We start from the raw sequence: 20816 nt of genomic DNA on the forward strand, positions 1-20816 counted from the left end.
ACTTTCTGGGGAACCTCCACTCTCCAGAGTGGCTGCACCAGTTTGCATTCCCACCAACAGTGTAAGAGGGTTCCCTTCTCTCCACAACCTCACCAACAACTGTTGTTTCCTATGTTGTTAATTTTAGCCATTCTGACCGGTCTGAGGTGGTATCTCATCGTGGTTTTGATGTGTACTTCCCTGATGATGAGTGATGTTGAGCATCTTTTCATGTGTCTGTTGGGCATCTGTATGTCTTCTTTGGAAAAATGTCTATTCAGGTCTCTGCCCATTTTTTAACAGTTGATAATGTTAATAAAGTTATGACATAAGCATAAAACTAGTAATATCCAAATAATACTAATATTTAACTATGAAATAAAACATTTCATTTCACAGTGGCTTTGCCTTGTTATATTTTTATGTACAAATTCACTTGTATTCCCTCAGTGTCTGCCAGCTAAAGAGTACAGGGACATCTCTAAGGTGTTATTTGGTAGGAAGACAATAACCGTTATTAAAAATCCATAAAATAGGGACGCCTGGGTGGCTCATTTGGTTAAGTGTCCGACTCTTGATTTTGGCTCAGGTCCTGATCTCAAAGTCATGAAGCCAAGCCTAGTTTGGGGCTCTACTCTGGATGTGGAGCCTACTTACGATTCCTTCTCTCCTTCTCCCTTTGCCCCTCCCCTCATGCATAGGCACTCTCCCTCTCCACCTCTTAAAAAAAGAAAATCCATAAAATATACCTATTCCAATACAGTTTTCTGGGTAAGGGGCCAAAACTGCATTATCAGATGAAATGATAAACAAAGACTACATTTTGCCCTTCAAACACAAGTTAGAAAAGACTAGGAAATCAGATAACTAAGTGGAGTGGGTGAACATGTAACTTACAAAAGAAAGCATGTGACTTAAATAAAATAAGCAGGCTTAAGTCTAAATCACTGCCAAATATTTTTAAAAATAAACTCCACAAAGTATAAAAAGGCTGACTAATATGCAGTTAAAACCACCTCTCAAATAGTTTTCATTTCCACTTTGAAAATAAAAGCTTCAAGCACAGAATTCCATTGTAAATTGAATTTGGTTATTTCTAAGTAAGTAATGTGTTTGATTCCTTAGATTTTTTTCATTTATAAAGAAATATTTGTCCCTTAAGAAAGCACTGCAAAAATTATTTGCATAAGACATTATTAAGGTATTGTTCGGAATGACATTTCCAAGTACAAAGATAAATATGAACGTTATCAAAGCCACACAGTTGTTGAGATTACTGTGCTGCCTTGTTGGGAAGAGCTCAACACAGATGCTAGAAGATTTCTTTTTAAACCTGACCTTCTGTGATCAGAATTGGTCTGAAAACCAATGATTTCAAGTCTTAATTTATGTCATTAGATAATATCAACATAAAACTCAAGAGACCTCAGGCTACAAGTAATCTTATTTAAGAAAGTTTCCTTTTTCCTACTAAGCTTAGTCATTGTTAGACCAAGCCTTTAAGTTAAATGAGAGCCTTTAATGTCTTATGAAGAAAATCTATAGCAGTAAATTATATCCAAATATAAAGTCATTATATATTTATGATTAAGTGCTTAATAAATGATGAACCATTTAATTGAGAACAATCCCATTATGTGCACATTAGAAACTTTTCTCATAAATCTGTTACAGAAATATCAGCCTTTTATCACTTGTAAATCTTAGAAGCTAATCACAAGGGAAAAAGCAATTGTCTTGGACAGGTTTTGGGGAATGGAACAATCAGTTTAAACAGGTAGCTGTTTTTAATCCATTGGGCAATTATAGTTTATTTTGTTCTTTTACAGTTTTTAGAATAAGTAGAACAGTCTCTGCTTCCATTAACTTTAAATGTCTTGTTAAGAATGTATAATCAAACATTCTAGGGGCACAATTATGAACCATATGGAGGGTAGAGAAAATTGTTCAGGACTGGCACCGCCTCCAGCCTTTCCTCGTAACTACTGGTATGACCTCGGGTTACATATTTCACTGATGTGGGCAGCTGCCCCATCTTTAAAATCTGGAGGTTTGGCTAGATCTACTCTAAGGTCACTTTCATTTCTCAAAATATCCTAAAGCTTAAATTTTGGTTTAGTCATGATGTAGTGTGAATAATGAAGAGGATAACATAGTTCAATTTTGAATTCTGATCTCAGGAATACTTACAGTTAAGGCTGGTGGTCCTGGAGGTCCTGTATCTCCCTAAAATAGATTTTTAAAAGTTGCCATTACTAATAATCTTTTCTTGCACATTTTATTTATAAGTGTTCTGAATGAACAGAAGCAATATATAGATAAATTCTGAAGGAGAAAATAGAATTTCATCGTGATAGGAGTCTCTGCACAATGAAAAACGTATCATGTGCTTTAAACTCTCATGATATAAATACCACCCTGTGCACCCCCATGCTTTCTGCAGAACTTGTTTTGAAAAGCTGAAATAATCTAATTTTCTATTCTTTTGTCTACTAACCCAAAATTAGAAAGAATATCTCTTCACATATGGTTACTTGCCAATGAAGCAGCTGGGAGGTGTCACAACGACAGATAATTTTTCTGACAAAGTTAGTATGAGGATCAGCAGAAATAATAAGTGCATCTCCCCACTTCATGCCTCCCAGCTGCAAGCAGCAGTCCCATTGCCTCTTACAAAGCTCTGCTAAACTGACGTTGCACTTGCCGTCAATTTTAAGAGGTTTTGTCTATAATAACGTATTTTTAAATAACAAAATTGTTTCACTGACCTAAGTGAATACAAATTACCAGGTGGATATATTAAGAAGCTTTTAAAAATCTTTATAAAATGGCTCATCTAAAAATTTACTATTTTCTGTCTTATATATTGCCTCTATGCTTTTTTGTATATCAGGACTCCTATTTATTTAATAAGAACTCTTAATCATTAAGATCAAAAATCATTGCTATAAGGCTTTTTAGGTGGACATTATGGAGACCTTATACCTTGTAGTATGAAGCTCGGAGATAAGTTCTCATGTTGAGAGTATCTCTGTAACTTTTTCTTTACTCCTCTAACATAGTCATCTCAAAATTTAAGGCTTAGTATTGAGTAATCATTACTTTTTGGAACAACTGAATAAAAATAGCCAATACCTGTTAAGGAACATCAACATAGCTTAACTCGGTCACTGAGGACCAAATTGTAAGATAGATTTTAACAGAGAGGTAAATATTGAAGCCAGACAAGGATTCCCAAATGTGCTGACAATAGAGAACAAAATACAGTATAAAACACCCGCACATATAATTCTCATCAAATTGGGATCATCCAATGACCTTATTCTGAATGACTATTGCTTTTAGTACTTCTAAATCTCTTTTCAAGGTCACAGCCAATAGATCATTATAAAATGGCATGACAGAAAAATGGCAGGAAATGAAGCATTCAGAACAAGACTGAGTTAAAAAGTTAACCTCTTTCCCCCCCAAAGGCCACCTGCTTCACCATTATGGTAGCAGTACAGTGCTACTGGCAAAGTTCCCTGATACAAGGCACAGTTGCTAATTTGGCAATGGAATAGCTAATGCTGTTAAGTGAGGGAGAGAAGTGAAATCTTATAAACACAAATTAATGTCAACTAGCAGTTGTGCATTTAGTCTCTTCAAACTAATTAAATGAACCAAAAGGCTTTTCTTCAGATGCTTTTAACATAACAGCCTTTGGTTAATTTTAACGTATCAGAGAAAAGTCACCGCACACATTCTCAGAGTTTTCTTAAGAAAAACTGGCATGTCTCAGGGTGAATACGATACCTTTTCTCCTTTGGGGCCAGGTGGACCACGAGGACCCAAGTCACCTTTTAAACCCTGTATGAAGAATACAACCAATGTAATTTCTATATACAATTCACAGAAAGATTGAATTTCTAACAAATCATTAGTCACAAAACAAATCATAATTTACTGAACTCCCAACTCCCATTCTTCAGTTTGTAGTATAGAGAGAAAGAGAGACAACTGGCACTAAAATGATAAGCAACATCTGCGTTGTGGTGAGTACAGATACATTAAATCAGCGTGAGTCCTGAATACTGCATATTTGTGCAACTTTGCTTCCTGCTAAAATTACATTAATTCACCATCTGGGAGAACATCATTTAGATCTATATGAGCTTTTAAGTATCCACTTTGGATTAAATTTGTGGATGTTTTAAATACCTTTGATTTAGCATTGATTTGGCCTTATAAAGCTTGCCAAAAAAATTCAAGAATTAAATAAAAAACATTTTTATGTATCTATCAAGTAATCTGATTGTGAAGGAAAAATAAATGAAGGATATCTTCTTTCCCTATCACTCACAGCCTGAAGCTACAACATAGTCTCTTTCCTGTTTTAAAGTATTTTAGTTCTCTAGTTCCTATTTTTTTTAAACCTGGATTTATAAAGATATTTAATCAAACTATATAAGACATAGAGTATCAGATAAATATGTTCATGAATCTTCTGGACTCTTGGGTGTTTCAGTGGATATTTTGTTGATCAGACTCAGAAATGACAGCTCTCAGGAACACTGTGATAGATTTCAGGGGCGTTCTATAGTTGAAGGTTTCACAGTGTAAACAGAAAGTTAGATAGACACATCCTGACTGTGTGCCAAATAGAAAAAAAATATCTTCCTTCATCCTTGATTTAACACATTGGATGAGGGAAGAACAATCATGGAAAAAAGAAATATTCTGAAGCCACACAATGCACAGTCTATGTCCAGACATTTTACTTTTCCTGGCTGAGGGATCCATCTCTCGTGGCACTGACATTTTGTAGTCAATAAACAATATCAAATGCCAGCAGCTTTAACTACTTAATATAGAAGCCCATGATAAATTTCAAGAAATGAAGGAAAACTGGATACTTAAAATAATCTTGTAGAGGTTATGTGAAAACCGTCGTCTTACACCTTAAGGGAAAAGATTTAGCGGATGAAAACAGCATGTGATTGGCAAAAAACACTTCACAACTATAGAAATACTTTTCAGGATGAAACTCATAGCTATGGGTCTTTCACTGTTACCTCAGAGTATTTATAGAAAAAGGATGAGTGAAAAAGTAAATCACATTTGATATGTGATATTTTCTTATTATTTGAAATAGCCTTTCCTGGGGCACCTGGGTGGCTCAGTGGGTTAAGCCTCTGCCTTCGGCTCAGGTTATGATCCCAGAGTCCTGGGATCGAGCTCCACATCAGGCTCTCTGCTCAGCAGGAAGCCTGCTTCCTCCTCTCTCTCTGCCTGCCTCTCTGCCTACTTGTGATCTCTGTCAAAAAATAAATAAATAAAATCTTAAAAAAAAAAAAAAAGAAATAGCCTTTCCTTCCCAACTAAGCAAAATGAGATTCGTCTGAATTGAGATGTGTTGTGAGTGTAAAACATATTAGATTTTCCATATCTAGTACAAAAAATGTAAAATAGCTCATTAATAATTTTTATATTGATTATATATTAAAATGACAATATTTGGATATATTTAATATATTATTAAAATTAGTTTCACATGTCTTTTTTTACTTTTTTTAATATGGCTACTGGAAAGTATATCTAGATTTGTCTTGAAATTATATCATATTTAGAATTATACTATATAAGTATTACATTAAATAGATTCTATTTCTATTGGATAGTGCTACTTAGAAGTACAAAAACAAGAAGTTGACAAAAACTCTCTCTTTGTCCAAACTTTAGTCACACTCTTCTGAGGAAATCTTTTCTCCATTAGGCCTCAAGCTTGGCCTCTGTCCTGTTCTGTCTTTGGCCTGCTTAGCCCAGTTTTAGCAGACTCTTCCTTAATCAGTTTAGAAAGAATCTCACACCCTTGATATCAGATCAGGCGCCTCATCTCTGACCTTTGACTCCTAAGTGTTTGGCTTGCCTTTAGCAAGAATCCTATTAAGTTAGTTTCTCAAGAAACATCCTACCCTTGAGGTCTCCTCTTAGCAACTATTTTCCATTCACTGAGCCCATCACTCTATTGGCTGTATCCCTCCCTCTCCTTGTTGTATCTGGAGTTGAGTTCAATTTCTCTCCTTTTCTCTCCCTTTCTGCATACCCCTTTTCGAATCAGTGTGAACAAAATTTTAATATAATGTTCATTATTGTAAAATTTTAAATAAATGTGAGAGTAGTTTTTCCCTAACAGGGTCAAGATTCCTGCCCTCAGGGAACTCCTATTATGAGAGGAGGGTTGTCCTGCTGATAAACAGGACAACAGGCTGAATGTGATAAGAAGAGGGACAGAGCTGCTATTTCAATTGGGGTGATAAGAAACCGCTTCTGTGTGGAGGGGACATTTGTTGTTTCAAAGGATCCAGGCATGCAATGATCCAGGGGAAAAATATTGAGGTTAGAAGGCACAGCAAGCATCAAAGCTCCTAGGGTGAGCAGAATGTCATGAACATGCAGACAAGGAACAGGAGATCAAATCAAGTTCAAGCAGAGGTCAATGCACATAGAGAACTAGAGGCCATGGTAAGGAGGCTGGTTTTTCTGTTGTTAAGTGGAATGGGGAAACTACTTAAATGTTCCAAGCAGAGAAAGGCCATGATGTGACCTTGTTTCAAAAAACATCACTTTGGCCACAATGTGAAAATAGACTGTAGGCAGCAAGAGTGGAAGCAGAAAAGGGACTGTCACAGTGTTCCAGGCAAGAGCACAGGATGGCTGGGGTGTGGGGGTGACACTGGAGATGGAGAGCAAGGTCAGAGATTGCACATACTGGGAAGCAGGACATGCAGATATGTTGGAAAAGGGGGCAAAGAAAAGGCGGTGCCAAGACTTAAGTAAGTGATGGGATGTTGAACCATTTACTGGACTGAGAAGTTTATTAAAAAGGATGTTTTCTTTGTGCTTCCTGATATAATAGAGAAAGACAAATGAAGAAGAAATGTCTGAGAAAGATATCAAGTATCCATTTTGTCAACAAATATTGTTGAATATCTACAAATATATAAGACTAAACTTTATGTTCTGGGCACCTGGGTGGCTCAGTGGTTAAGCGACTGCCTTCAGCTCAGGTCATGATCCCCGGGTCCTGGGATCAAGCCCTCTGTGGGCTCCCTGCTCTGCAGGAAGCCTGCTTCTCCCTCTCCTTCTTCTGCCTGCCACTCCCCCTGCTTGTGCTTGCTCTCTCTTTCTCTGTCAAACAAATAAATAAAATCTTTAAAAAAAGACTATTAAATGTTAATAAAAATAATTTTTAAAAAGGACTAAACACTATATTCTATGAACATATGCATATGAAAAGGTTATTGTTTTAAAAGGCAACATTAAACACAACATTCAGGAAAATGTTAACTTTGGGGTGGGGCATGAGGTTACACTGAGTTCTGGGTACAGTGGTGTCCCAGTTATTACTATGATTCATAATCATCACACATTACATGTTATAAAAATAATATCTCTAGGCATAAAATAATACACTAATTTTTTTCAATATTCCTGCCTGACAGACTAACCCTAACTGCAATTTTTGGGAAGAACTTACTGACAAATGAATCAGCTAACCATCCCTGATTCAATCAACCATGGTCAGGAAGCAGATGGGGACTAATGCAACCAAAGACAAGCTGATGTGAATACTGAATACTATTATGGAAATATATAGCAAGTGCGAAGGGAACAGTTCCCAGAGAGGCCTACATCTATTGGAGGTACCCAAGATTCAGAGATGCAGAGTTCAGGAGAGTCAGGAAAAGAGCAGCATTTTACGCAAAATCTTAAGTTGTTCAAGCTTCCCTATAAAATAGGTATAAATAATAGTTACCTTGAAGGCTTATTCTGAGAATCACAGGTTATAAAAACACTCAGTACCTGTAGGTACTTAATAAATGTTGCTTTTACTTTTCAAGTCCAAGTTTAAGGGATAATTAATAGTTCATTCTGTTCAGGTTTGTACTCAGTTTGATGGATTTGGAACCACTGTGCTTTAAGTCACATAGGATAAAATGCAATTGAGAAGTACTACATTTATCAAGCTTCTACTTTTATGGCCACTGAAGTGGGCCCATGTAACTCATGTCCTCTGACAAAGTACAATGTTTTTAAGGCCATGGCATCATAATAAGCTCTAAGAAACAGATCAGTAATGCTTTTCTGAAGTGCAATTTTTCTCCTCCTGTCACACTGGTGCTGCTATCGATGGTTATTGAGTACTGGGGAGGAAAAGATGCAGCACACACCCTAAAGCATAAAGAATCAAATGGAACAGACTATGAATTCAATATTGAATAAGAAGGGAATCTATTATCAAGGTTCTCAATAAAATTCATGTATATAAAGACTCTCAAAAGCACAGCAGTTGACTCTGCACATTATGTGGAGATAGGAACTCTTATCTAAAGGCAAGATGAAAGCTGAAGGACAGTAGAATATCTAGAATTATAAAAGCAGGCAGACTGTGAAATTAATTTTCCTGGAATATCTACTACTCATGGTAGGTAGCATCTTTAAAAATCAGAAGATATAATATTTGTTAAACAAAACAATATTTGCTAAAAAAAATTTTAACCATCAATTAATTCTTCGCCTCCTCTTCCCATTGACTGGAGCCTGTTCCCTAGTGATGGCACCAGCTGTTGCCAGCTGATAGCTCAGCTTTGTGATTTCAATATTTTTGCATTTAATAATAAAGATTACACTGGTATAAAGAGATTAACAAGATTATTTTAGAAACATCAGATGCTGTACTGATAAGGGATATATGAAAGACAATAATAAAAATGCACAGGAAGAGTCTAAACTCATTGATTGAAATCAACTTTCCTAAGATTATATAACCTCACCAAAAAAACAAACGAAATGATATTTTTATTAGAGATAATTGTGTTTTATTTAACCCAGTTTCAAATAACAGTAAATATTTACACAGCTTTTATTGTATGCAAGACACTGTTCTCAATGCTTTACGCATAACCCTGTTTATCCTCAAACACAGACCAAAAAAAAGCCCTGAAGTGTTATTAACATTATCATCCCATTGTGCAAATGAAAATGGTGAGGCACCAAGGGAGTAAGTCATGTTCTGAGTAGTATGCCAGTTAGGCAGTGGCAGAGCTGGGATCTGAGCCCAGGACGTCTGACTTTTTTTTTTTTTTTTTTTAAAGATTTTATTTATTTATTTGACAGAGAGAGAAATCACAAGTAGACGGAGACGCAGGCAGAGAGAGAGAGAGGGAAGCAGGCTCCCCGCTGAGCAGAGAGCCCGATGCGGGACTCGATCCCAGGACCCTGAGATCATGACCTGAGCCGAAGGCAGCGGCTTAACCCACTGAGCCACCCAGGTGCCCCAGGACGTCTGACTTTTAAAGCTTACATTAACAACTTTATAAGATTCCCTCTCGAGTCTGTTAAAAGATGCATTTGTTGAGTATATCTCACAGTAGGTCACAATCAAAATCATTTAATTATAAACTCAAATGTGTGTAAAATTGAGGTCTTGGTATTTTGAAGGCTAAATTCTAGAAATTCAAATTTTTTACGATTTTAATATGTTTGGTATGCATTACCTACACTATAAGGGAAATAGGAACATGTATTTAGTTCAATAACTTTAGTCCAATACTCTAATACCTTGAAGATCAATCCAAAGTTTACATACATATACACTACAAAGGATGTTTTTAGAAAGACATAAGAGCAATTTTTTTTTTTTTTTTTGGTCCTAATGATTAAAAACTGCTACATTAGTTGGCGAGCCTTTGGGGTGTTAAACATTCTGTTTTTGCAAGACAGTCCCATATAACAAAGAACTGTCTTACCCAAAATGCAAATAGTGTCCCACTGAGAAAGACTGAACTGCTGAATATTTCCCTGTAAATCAGGTTTACATTTTTCCAAAGTGAGTTTGCCCATTTTTTGAAAAAGCTGGCACAGAAGAAATTAGTAAAAGATACATTTACATCAAGATATTTGTAATATAGAAGAATAAAGACCATTTAAAAGGGCTTTTGGATTCATTTAGTAGGAATATTAAATTCTTCCAATTTTCTTTGCCTTGGAAAGTTAGCTAGAGAGAGCTGGCCCACTGAGTTCATTCACTCTGCATTCTAACAGAATGTTTCTGAAGTTAGACTCTCCATCATGGCTTGACTTTAATTCAAATTGAAATCACTATTATAATGCCCTTCATTCCCTAAGAATGTGTACCTGTGCTTATTGAAAGGCAGAGTGAACTGTCATAAATGCTGAATGATTTTAATTTGCATAGTCAGTTTATTTTAGTACTGAAAAATAGGCAACGACAACCGTGGCATGATTTAGTGGGAAAATAAGAGACTTTATAGTCAAACATGGAGGGTTAAAAGCTGATTTTACCATTTTCTTAAAAAAAAAAAAAAAGTCGTCTAATGTCCCAAGTCTTTATTTCTTGCCTCTGAAAACAAAGATTTTACCACCCCTGCTCTAGCTAGCCCATAAAGCTAGAGTAAGGATCACATTTCAAATTCCTTGTGGAAATCGTTTATGAATGATAACACATTATTGACAGTTCCACCACTAATGATGTAATAGAGCATTTGACTCTTTATTCCTAGTGATAGTAGAGGGGAGAAAAGGAGAATTTTCATTACTTTTTCTTATTTCTCCTTAGTCATGACTTCTGAATATCTTCGGCAAAATTGAGGAAAGGAAAATAATATCATCTACATATTAATTAAGTAACAAAGTGAGAAAAGTTAATGTGCTTTGTCCTGCTTTATGATATACCTAATGAACTATATTAAACAATGATGGTACTAATGAAATGACAGCCCTGTGTTTGGGGGCATGCAAAGAACTCTTCCAAGTTCCTTTCCAAGAGGAAAGGTCACACTGCCCACTACACTATGTGTTCTCTCAACAGGTTGGTCTTATTCAGGTTTGGAACCCTTACAATGGCTGCTGGAACATCTGGACAAGTAGTAGGCACTCAAATATATGTACTTATCAATTGATTACTTCTAAAAAGTCAAACCACCTTACTTGCAGAGCCATAAGAATAATTTCCAAATCTCCAAGTTAATGTAGATAGACTTCAGAGTCCAACCCCTCTAATTTCCAGTTTTATTCAAGTGTTTGGATAAATTCCTCTCTATTTCAACTACAATGTTATCTTTTTAAAAAAGATTTTTTAAAAAGATTATTATTTATTTATTTATTTGTGTGAGAGAGAGAGAGAGAGAGAGATAGAAAGCAAGAGAGCACGAGCAGGGAAGACAAGCAAAGAGAAGGAAGAAGCAGATGCCCTTGCTGAGCAGGTAGCTGATGGGGAAGCAGAGCTTGTTCCCAGGACCTGGGGATCATGACCTCAGCTGAAGGCAGATGGTTAACCCACTGAGCCACCCACGTGCCCCTCCAGGGTTATCTTAATGAACTTCTAAATATCTTTGTTTTGTTCCTCTATCTCAGGGAGCCCACATAAATGCAGTTTGGTTATCTTTTGTAACACTATCATTAATTTCCTTCAATACCACTATATTTTTCACAATTAACATCCTTCCCATAATGAATGGTCAAATTCTTGAGCTATTTTTGAGTTTTTAATGCTATGTAGTGCCAAATTGCATATATTTTACCACTGTAATATCACTCTCTATGTACTCCCTTCCATCCCTGTTATCCTACTTTAGGCTCTGATTACTTAGAGTTTAAACTATTATTATACTTCTTCAGTTTTTAAAATTAAAGCTTGGCAAATAATTATTTGGAACTTTGAAAATATTGACTAAGTACTAGGGATTCCAAGAAATGGTCTTTGCTCTTGTGAAGGGTATGATAGAAAAAAAAAAAAAAAAAAAAACAAAGGCAAAGGCCCAAATTTTATCCATTTTGTGTAACAGACAGTCAAACTAATCTTCATTTAAACACAGCTTGGAGGATGTCTCCCCTCCGTTAGAGGAAGGAAAGAAAACATCCTTGTACACAGCACCTTCCATACTCTGGCTCCAGATGTATTCTGTTTGTTATTTCTTCAACTCCTTACATGCAGCAGGAATTCCTAAAGCCTGAATGGATGCTTTTCAAGTTTGTAATCTTAATAATCTCTTTGTATAAAATTATAGAACATCATAATGATGGGGACCTTAGACTCTACTCTAAGCCCATCCTTCACAGACATAGAAGTGATGTTCTCAGCTAGTGACACAGTGGGCTCTGGTTTTCCACTCCAGAACTCTTACTATGATAACGGGTACCTCCACTGGTGGGGAAGGGAGGTGAATCAGATGCCCAGTTCAAGTGTACGGACCAACAGTTGTGACATCCGATGTGTTGAGGCATTGTAAAGAGCTAGAGAAGATGCAGAGATTTCCTCCAGCTACAAACCTAGGTACCAGGCCCCATCCTCTCATACAGAAAAATCACTTCAAAAGGAAATGGGATAAGAATGAGAATCTTATTAAATATATAAATGAAGCTTCTCAGGACGGTACCAAGAGAGTAAAGTTGTGGGGGGTCAGAACCTCAATGCAGTGTTGACTATAGGGTTAATTACCAGGGTATTTTTCTTGGAGAACCCCCCTCCCCACATTCAGGTATTCCTCTTTGTCCACAAGCCACAGGGACCATAGTGACCAGCTTCCCTTCTTACCATGGTGATCTACTGCATACAAGATGGATTCTGCAACGTCTTTAATGCATAAGGGGACCAGATCTAGTTTCCTTTTTTTTTTAAACCCAGAAAACAAGTGGTGTAGTGGTCATTTTCCCTAGCAAAGTTAATGTAGCTATAGTAAATGGTGATTTTGATGAGCAGATTAGTCTATACTTCAGAGAAAAACCCAGATTTAGGATAATTTTCAAGTTTTATCATAAGAATCAAAGTGAAGCTCAGGGAATGGGAGTGTGTGGGGGGGAGGGGGAGTGGGGACTGTCATCCTAAGGGAAAGAAGAAGAGATGCTAGGACATCAGGATGTTACAGGCAATAGTATCCCTGAGGCTGATGACCTGGTGCAGTGGAAGGGGAGGGAGACAGAACTACAAGTCTCCCCTCCCCGTCTCCCCTTCTTTTCATCATTGCAATCCCACCCATGCAGACCCATGTAGAGGGAACTTTGGTATAAGATGAAGAGCAACCCTGGGTGAGAACACGGACCACATGAGAATGTATGTAAGAAGAATAAAGATAGAAGAAAACCAGAAAAAATGCAATCCAGAAGCAACAAAAAAGAAAGCACTGTTAAGGATGACAGGATATAAAATATGTAAACCCAAGGAATGAACCATAATGACACTAAAAACACAGAGTCACGCAAAAAAACTGCCTTGATTCTTGACTTTGCGTTGATTGTGGTTAGTTCTTCCATGCATAGTAAAATGCTACTACCCTTAGACAATCAATATATTTCCATGGCAAAATATAAACAGAATATTAGAAAAAAAAAAGAGTTAGGCTTACATTTTGTCCATTAATGCCAGCCAGACCTGGATCTCCTTTTTCTCCTTGTTCACCCTAGAAAGAAACAATTTATACAATGAAAAAATGTTATAGCCTGAGAACCTTTACTAAGAAAAAATAAGAATGTTACATTGTTGGGCATTTATAACAATGTGATTACTTTGCTAATCCCTTGAAAGAAACATTTATTAAAAAACAATTCTGAGTCCTAAAACCAAAGGGAAGTTTAAAGGTTCAAAGAAAAGCTGTATAAAAATGATTAAAGGGTAGAAACAGAACAGGGATTATTTATTTTCTTCTATACGCAACAAGGAACTTTCTGGAGGGCAATTTGGCAATATATATCAAGAGTCTTAAATCTGTTCATTTAATTTTGCCCAGTAATTCTGCTTCTAAGAATGTAACCTAGGGAAATAGAGATGAAAGGTTTTAGGCACTAAATTATAGGGCACAATGCTATTTACAGCAGTATAAAAGAGAAACATGCTAAATGTACAATAATAGGGAACTGATTAAATAAACTATGGTATATAGATAAAATGGAATATAATGCAGCCATTAAAATCATGTTTATAAATTTTACTTTATACTACAGGAAAATCCTTATGATGTAAAAAGTAAGATACAATTAAGGGATTGACAAATTCAACAAATAAATGTTAACAAATACCTGTTTTTTAACTTTAAAGTTACAAATGTTCAAAATGATCACTTATACCAATTTTTTATGATACGTATCCACAGTGACATATATTTTTGTTTGATTATCATCTGAAATATGTATACTTTTAGAGGCAAATGCTGCACATGTGTAGCACAATTCAGAAACAATTAAATACCATCTATTTCCCTACTTGCCTACCAACTTATATATCCACTTACTAGGGGTCTTAGAAAAAAATGCTGGAAGAAGAAAAACCAGAACAATAGAAGTGGTTAATCTATGGATTCTGTGATCATGGCTGATTTTTTTTTCCTTCACTATGTTCTTCCTTTTCAATTTTTTAAAGCAATAAATATACATTATCTGTATAATCAGTAAAATGTCTAAAAATAAAAGAATATATTAGGCATATAAAGAACTCATCCAAGTTGCCAGGTCCATCATGTAACAGTGTGTGTGTGTGTGTGTGTGTGTGTATGTGTGTATGTGGTAATATTTGTAGTAATCTCTGCTTTGTGTCACTAGGATGATTTTTTTATCCTCTTCTTTATTCTTTTGTCCCTCTTCCATCAGTTTTTTCTTACAATGAACACTATTATTTTTATGAGCAAGGAAAAAAAAACCTAAAGAAAAGCAAGCATCTGACTTTATGAGAAAATACATTATGTAGTCAAAGACTATTTATTATTACATCTAGGACTATGTATTCATCTAAGACTGTATTATTACAATACTGAAATCATCTAAGATGAGCTATTATTATTATATCACCTAAGTCTATGTATTATTACTCTCTTGAGGACACAGGATATGAAGTAAAAATGACTTGATTACTGGAATATGATATATATAATATGTAGGATAGACAAGAGTGTATACAAACACATTCAGTAAAATAAGTTCAAGTTAGAATAAAGCTGAAAAATTTAAACTGAAAATGGAAGGGCAAGGAAATACTCTAGAACTGTGCTAGTCAATGTGGTAGCCACCAGCCACAGGTAGCTATTTACATTTAAATTAATTAGGATTAAATAAAATCTAAACTCAGTTCTTCAGTTGCCCTAGCCACATTTCAAGTGCTCACTGGTGCCTACACTATTGGACTGTACAGATCAGAACAATTCTATCATTAAAGAAAATTCCACTGAAGAGTGCTGTTCCAGAGGATATCATATAGGACAGAAAGCAAATAAGAATTAAGAAGCTCAGAAATACACAGAAGAAAATATCTGTCTAGTAAGGGGATAAGACACAACATGGTGTCTATGTGGTGACACATAAGTGTTCAGCACATGTTAATAGAACAAATTTTTGGCACAAGGTGACAAATCTAATTCCATGGATATGTCATCATTAACTTTTACAATGTAACTAAAAATGAATATAATCTTTATTCAAAATCAATGGTATTCCCAGGAGGAAAATAAAAAGGAACTCTAAAGAGGTATGTGCGAGTGGAGGTAAGATGGAGGAGTAGCAGACTGAGATGACATCAGATCCCAGGAGTTCAGCGAGAGAGTTATCAAACCATTCTGAACACCTACAAACTCAACAGGAGATAGAAGAGAAGAGCAGCAATTCTAGGAACAGAAAGTCGACCACATTCTGAAAGGTAGGATGTGTGGAGAAGTGAATCCAAAATCTTGGGAAGATAGACTGTGGAGGGAGGGGCCGGCTCCCAGCAAGCTGCGGAGCTCCGGAGCACAAAATCAGAACTTTTAGAAGCCTGCTCCACCGAGGGACCAGAGGCTAAGCAGAGGTGGAGCCCTCATGGGGACAGTGTGGTCTCAGGTCCCGTGGGGTGGGGTCACAGAAAGATCGGGGATGTCTGAGTGTGGCAGAGCTTCGAGGTATTGGAGTGGGGAAGCTGACTACAGAGACAGAGCCGAGCAGTGGGCGCTCAGCTCGGGGTTACTTTAAACCATGATCTCAGGCACAGTTGGGCCACTGCTCAAGTGGCAGATCTGAGGAGATTCACATTCCTCCTCTGGAGGAGCAGCGTGGCAGGAATCTGGTGGGTTTGGAGACTCCAAATGGGACTGTGCGCCAGAGATAGAAACACTCAGTCACAGGCAGGGTGAGCTCTGAGTGTGGCCAGAGACCAGGGAGACAAGAGTGATTGACCCCTTTTCTCTGAGGGTGTGCTGAGGAGTGGGGCCCCAAGCTCTTGGCTCCTCCGGGCCTGAGATTGGAAGGCCCTTATTCCATTCTGGTCCTTCAGAAGTCTACAGAAAGCATTCAGGGAAAAAAAAACTCCCAAGAGTGCCCAAGCAGATTTCTTAGCCTGGCCCCTGGCAAGGGCAGCGCAATTCCACCTCAGGCAAAGACATTTGAGAATCACTGCAACAGGCCCCCCCACAAAAGATCAACAAGAACATTCATCCAAGACCAAGCTCACTGATCAAGGAGAACAGTGAAACTCCGGAGCTAGGGGAAAACAATGCATGGAATTCATGGCTTTCTCCCCACAATCCTTTAGTTTGCAAAGTTAGATTAAATTTTTTTAATTTAATTTTTTTCTTTTTCTATTTTTTTAACTTTTCCTCTTTTTTCTTTTAATGTTTTGCAACTAGTTTATCTTAACAATACATTTCTAAAAAAAAAAAAAAACTTTTTAAACCTTCATTATTATAGTCTTATTTTATCCTTCATTGTATTTAGGATTTTTTTCTAGACATATGGGGGTTTTTTTCCTTCTAAAAAAATTTTGGATACAATTTCTGCTAATAGATCAAAATATACCCTAAATCTAACATATGGCTTTGATCTAGTCTCCAGCCTGAGCACATTCTCTCCTCATTTTTTCTCTTTCTTTTTCCAACCAATTTATCTTATCAATTACTTTTTTAGAATTTTTTAAAAATTTTTCATCTTTACAGTTATATTCCATCCCTTCATCATGTTTACCCTTATTTTTTGTATATATATATATATATATGTTTTTCTTTCTTTAAAATTTTGGGAGGTAGTTTCTTCTAAGAGTCCAAAATATACCTATATACCTATATAGCTCTATTCTATTCAGCAGTCTAAAATATATATGTATATATACACACACATATATATATACTTTTTAATTTCTTTTTATCCTCCTTCTTCTCCCCCTGATTTGGGGTCTCTTCTGATTTGGTTAGCATACATTTTTTCTGGGGTCTTTGCTACCCTTCCAGTATTTTATTCTCTTGTTCATATATTCTTATCTGGATAAAATGACAAGGTGGAAAAACTCACCACAAAAAAGAAAGCACAAGAGGTAGTACCAATGGCTAGGGACCTAATCAATACAGACACTGGTAATATGTCAGATCTAGAGTTCAGAATGATGATTCTCAAGGTGCTAGCTGGGCTAAAAAATGGCATGGAAAATATTCAAGAAACCCTTTCTGAAGAAATAAATCCCTTTCTGGAGAAATAAAAGAACTAAAATCTAACCAAGCTGAAATCAAAAGAGCTATTAATGATGTGCAGTCGAAAATGGAGACTTGCTGCTAGGATGAATGAGGCAGAAGAGAGAATTAGTGACACAGAAGGCCAAATGACAGAGAATAAAGAAAGTGAGCAAAAGATAGACAAACAACTACTGGACCATGAAGGGAGAATTCAAGAGATAAGTAATATCATAAAATGAAACAATATTAGAATAACTGGGATTCCAGAAAAAGAAGAAGAAAGAGAGAGAGGAACAGAAGGTATATTGGAGTAAATTATACTAAAGAATTTCCCTAATATGGCAAAGGGAACAAGCATCCAAATCCAGGAGACACAGAGAAACGCCTCAAAAATCAATAAAAATAGGTCCACACCCCATCATCTAATAGTAAAACTTATGAGTCTTAGTGACAAAGAGAATAAACCTGAAAGCAGCTCAGTACAAAAAGTCTGTACCATACAATGGTAGAAGTATTAAACTGGCAACAGAGTTATCCACAGAGACCTGACAAGCCAGAAAGAACTGGCATGATATATCCAGAACACTAAATGAGAAAAATATCCAGCTAAGAATACTATATCCAGCTAGGCTATCATTGAAAATTGAAGGACAGATAAAAAGTTTGCAGGACAAACAAAAACTAAAAGAATTTGCAAACACTAAACCAGCCCTATAGGAAATATTGAAAGGGATCCTCTAAGCAAAGAGAGAGCTGAAAGTAGTAGAAATGAAAGGAACAGAGACAATATACAGTAACAGTCACCTTATGGCACTAAATTCATATATTTCAAGAGTTACCCTGAATGTAAATGGGCTAAATGCCCCAATCAAAAGACACAGGGTATCAGAATGGATTAATAAAACCAAAATCCATCAATATGCTGTCTACAAGAAACTCATGTTAGACCCAAAGACACCTCCAGATTTAAAGTGAAGGGGTGGAAAACAATTTACCATGCTAATGGACATCAAAATAAAGCTGGAGTAGTAATCCTTATATCAGATAAATTAGATTTTAAGCCAAAGACTCTAATAAGAGATGAGGAAGGACACTATATCATACTCAAAGGGTCTGTCCAACAAGAATATTGAACAATTTTAAATATCTATGCCCCTAACATGGGAGCAGACAACTATATAAACCAATTAATAACAAAATCAAAGAAACACATTGACAATAATACAATAATAGTAGGGGACTTTAACATCCCACCCCCCCTCACTGAAATGACAGATCATGCAAGCAAAAGATCAACAAGGAAATAAAGGCCTTAAATGACACACTGGACCAGATGGACATCACAGATATTTTCAGAACATTCTATCTCAAATTAACAGAATACACATTCTTCTCTAGCGCACATGGAACATTCTCCAGAATAGATCACATCCTGGGTCATGAATCGGGTCTCAATCGGTACCAAAAGATTGGGATCATTCCCTGCATATTTTCAGACCACAATGCTCTGAAGATAGAACTCAATCACAAGAGGAAAGTTGGAATGAATCAAATACATGGAGGCTAAAGAGCATCCTTCTAAAGAATGAGTGGGTCAACCAGAAAATTAAAGAAGAATTGAAAAAATTCATGAAAACAAATGATAACAAAAACATAATTGTTCAAAATATGTGGGACATAGGGGCACCTGGGTGGCTCAGTGGGTTAAAGCCTCTGCCTTTGGCTCAGTTCATGATCCCAGGGTCCTGGGATCGAGCCCCGCATCGGGCTCTCTGCTCAGCAGGGAGCCTGCTTTCCCCACTCTCTCTCTGACTGCCACTCTGCCTACTTGTGATCTCTGTCTGTCAAATAAATAAATAAAATATATTTTTAAAAGATTTTATTTATTTATCAGAGGGGGGGGGGAGAGCAAGCACAGGCAGACAGAATGGCAGGCAGAGGCAGAGGGAGAAGCAGGCTCCCTGCTGAGCAAGGAGCCCGATGTGGGACTCGATCCCAGCATCCTGGGATCATGACCTGAGCCGAAGGCAGCTGCTTAACCAACTGAGCCACCCAGGCATCCCTAAATAAATAAAATATTAAAAAAAATATATGTGGACTTAGCAAAGGCAGTCCTGAGAGGGAAGTATATAGCGATACAAGCCTTTCTCAAAAAACAAGAAAGTTCTCAAATATACAACCTAACCCTTCACCCAAAGAAGCTGGAGAAAGAACAGCAAGCCAAGCCTAAACCCAGCAGGAGAAGAGAAATAATAAAAATCAGAGCAGAAATCAATGAAATAAAAACTAAAAGAACAGTAGAACAAATCAAGAAAGCTAGGAGCTTGTTCTTTGAAAGAATTAATAAGACTGATAAACCCCTGGCCAGACTTATCAAAAAGAAAAGAGTAAGGACCCAAATAAATAAAATCATGAATGAAAGAGGAGAGATCACAACCAACACAAATAATACAATTATAAGATTATAAGAAATTATAAGAACCACAAGCAATTATAAAAACATATTATGAGCAACTATACGCCAGCAAATTTGACAATCTGGAAGAAACGGATGCATTCCTAGAGATGTTTAAACTACCAAACTGAAACAAGAAAAAAAATATAAAAAATAAAAAAAAAAAAAAAAAAAAAAAAAAAAAAAAAAAAAAAAAAAATAGAAGACCTGAACAGACCATAACCAGTAAGGAGACTGAAGCAGTCATCAAAAATCTCCCAACAGGGGTGCCTGGGTGGCTCAGTCGGTTAAAGCCTCTACCTTCAGCCCGGGTCATGAACTCAGGGTTCTGGGATTGAACCCCACATCGGGCTCTCCGCTCAGCAAGGAGCCTGCTTCCTCCTCTCTCTCTCTGCCTGCCTCTCTGCCTAATTGTGATCTGTCTGTCAAATAAATAAATAAAATCTTAAAAAAAAAAATCCCAACAAACAAGAGCCCATGACCAGATGGCTTCCCAGGGGAATTCTACCAAACATTTAAGGAATTAATATCTATTTGCCTGAAATTGTTCCAAAAAATAGAAATAGAAGGAAAACTTCCAAACTCATTTTATGAGACCAGCATTACCTTGATCCCAAAACCAGACAAAGACTCCGTCAAAAAAGAGAGTTACAGACCAATATCCTTAATGAACATAGATGTGAAAATTCTCACCAAAATATTAGCCAATAAGATCCAACAGTACATTAAAAGGATTATTCACCACGACCAAGTGGGATTTATTCCAGGGCTGCAAGGTTGGTTCAACATCTGCAAATCAATCAATGTGATACAATACATTAATAAAAGAAAGAACAAGAACCATATGATTCTCTCAATAAATGCTGAAAAAACATTTGACAAAGTACAGCATCCTTTCTTGATCAGAACTCTTCAATGTGTAG

General features: G+C 36.5%; 1 protein-coding gene across 1 annotated transcript in view; it reads right to left on the bottom strand.

Moving 5' to 3' along the window:
- Positions 1-20816, bottom strand: part of COL19A1 (collagen type XIX alpha 1 chain) — a 327913-nt gene that overhangs the window by 171578 nt on the left and 135519 nt on the right. The window contains exons 12-14 of the mRNA XM_045069374.1: positions 13386-13439; positions 3775-3828; positions 2170-2205 (exon numbers count right to left, since the gene is read on the bottom strand). Coding sequence (XP_044925309.1) covers positions 2170-2205; positions 3775-3828; positions 13386-13439 — 144 coding nt within the window. The remainder of the gene's footprint in view (positions 1-2169; positions 2206-3774; positions 3829-13385; positions 13440-20816) is intronic.

This window comes from Mustela putorius, unplaced genomic scaffold, assembly GCF_011764305.1.
Source record: "Mustela putorius furo isolate JIRA1106 unplaced genomic scaffold, ASM1176430v1.1 tig00003927_pilon_pilon_pilon, whole genome shotgun sequence".
NCBI classification, from domain to species: Eukaryota; Metazoa; Chordata; class Mammalia; order Carnivora; family Mustelidae; genus Mustela; species Mustela putorius.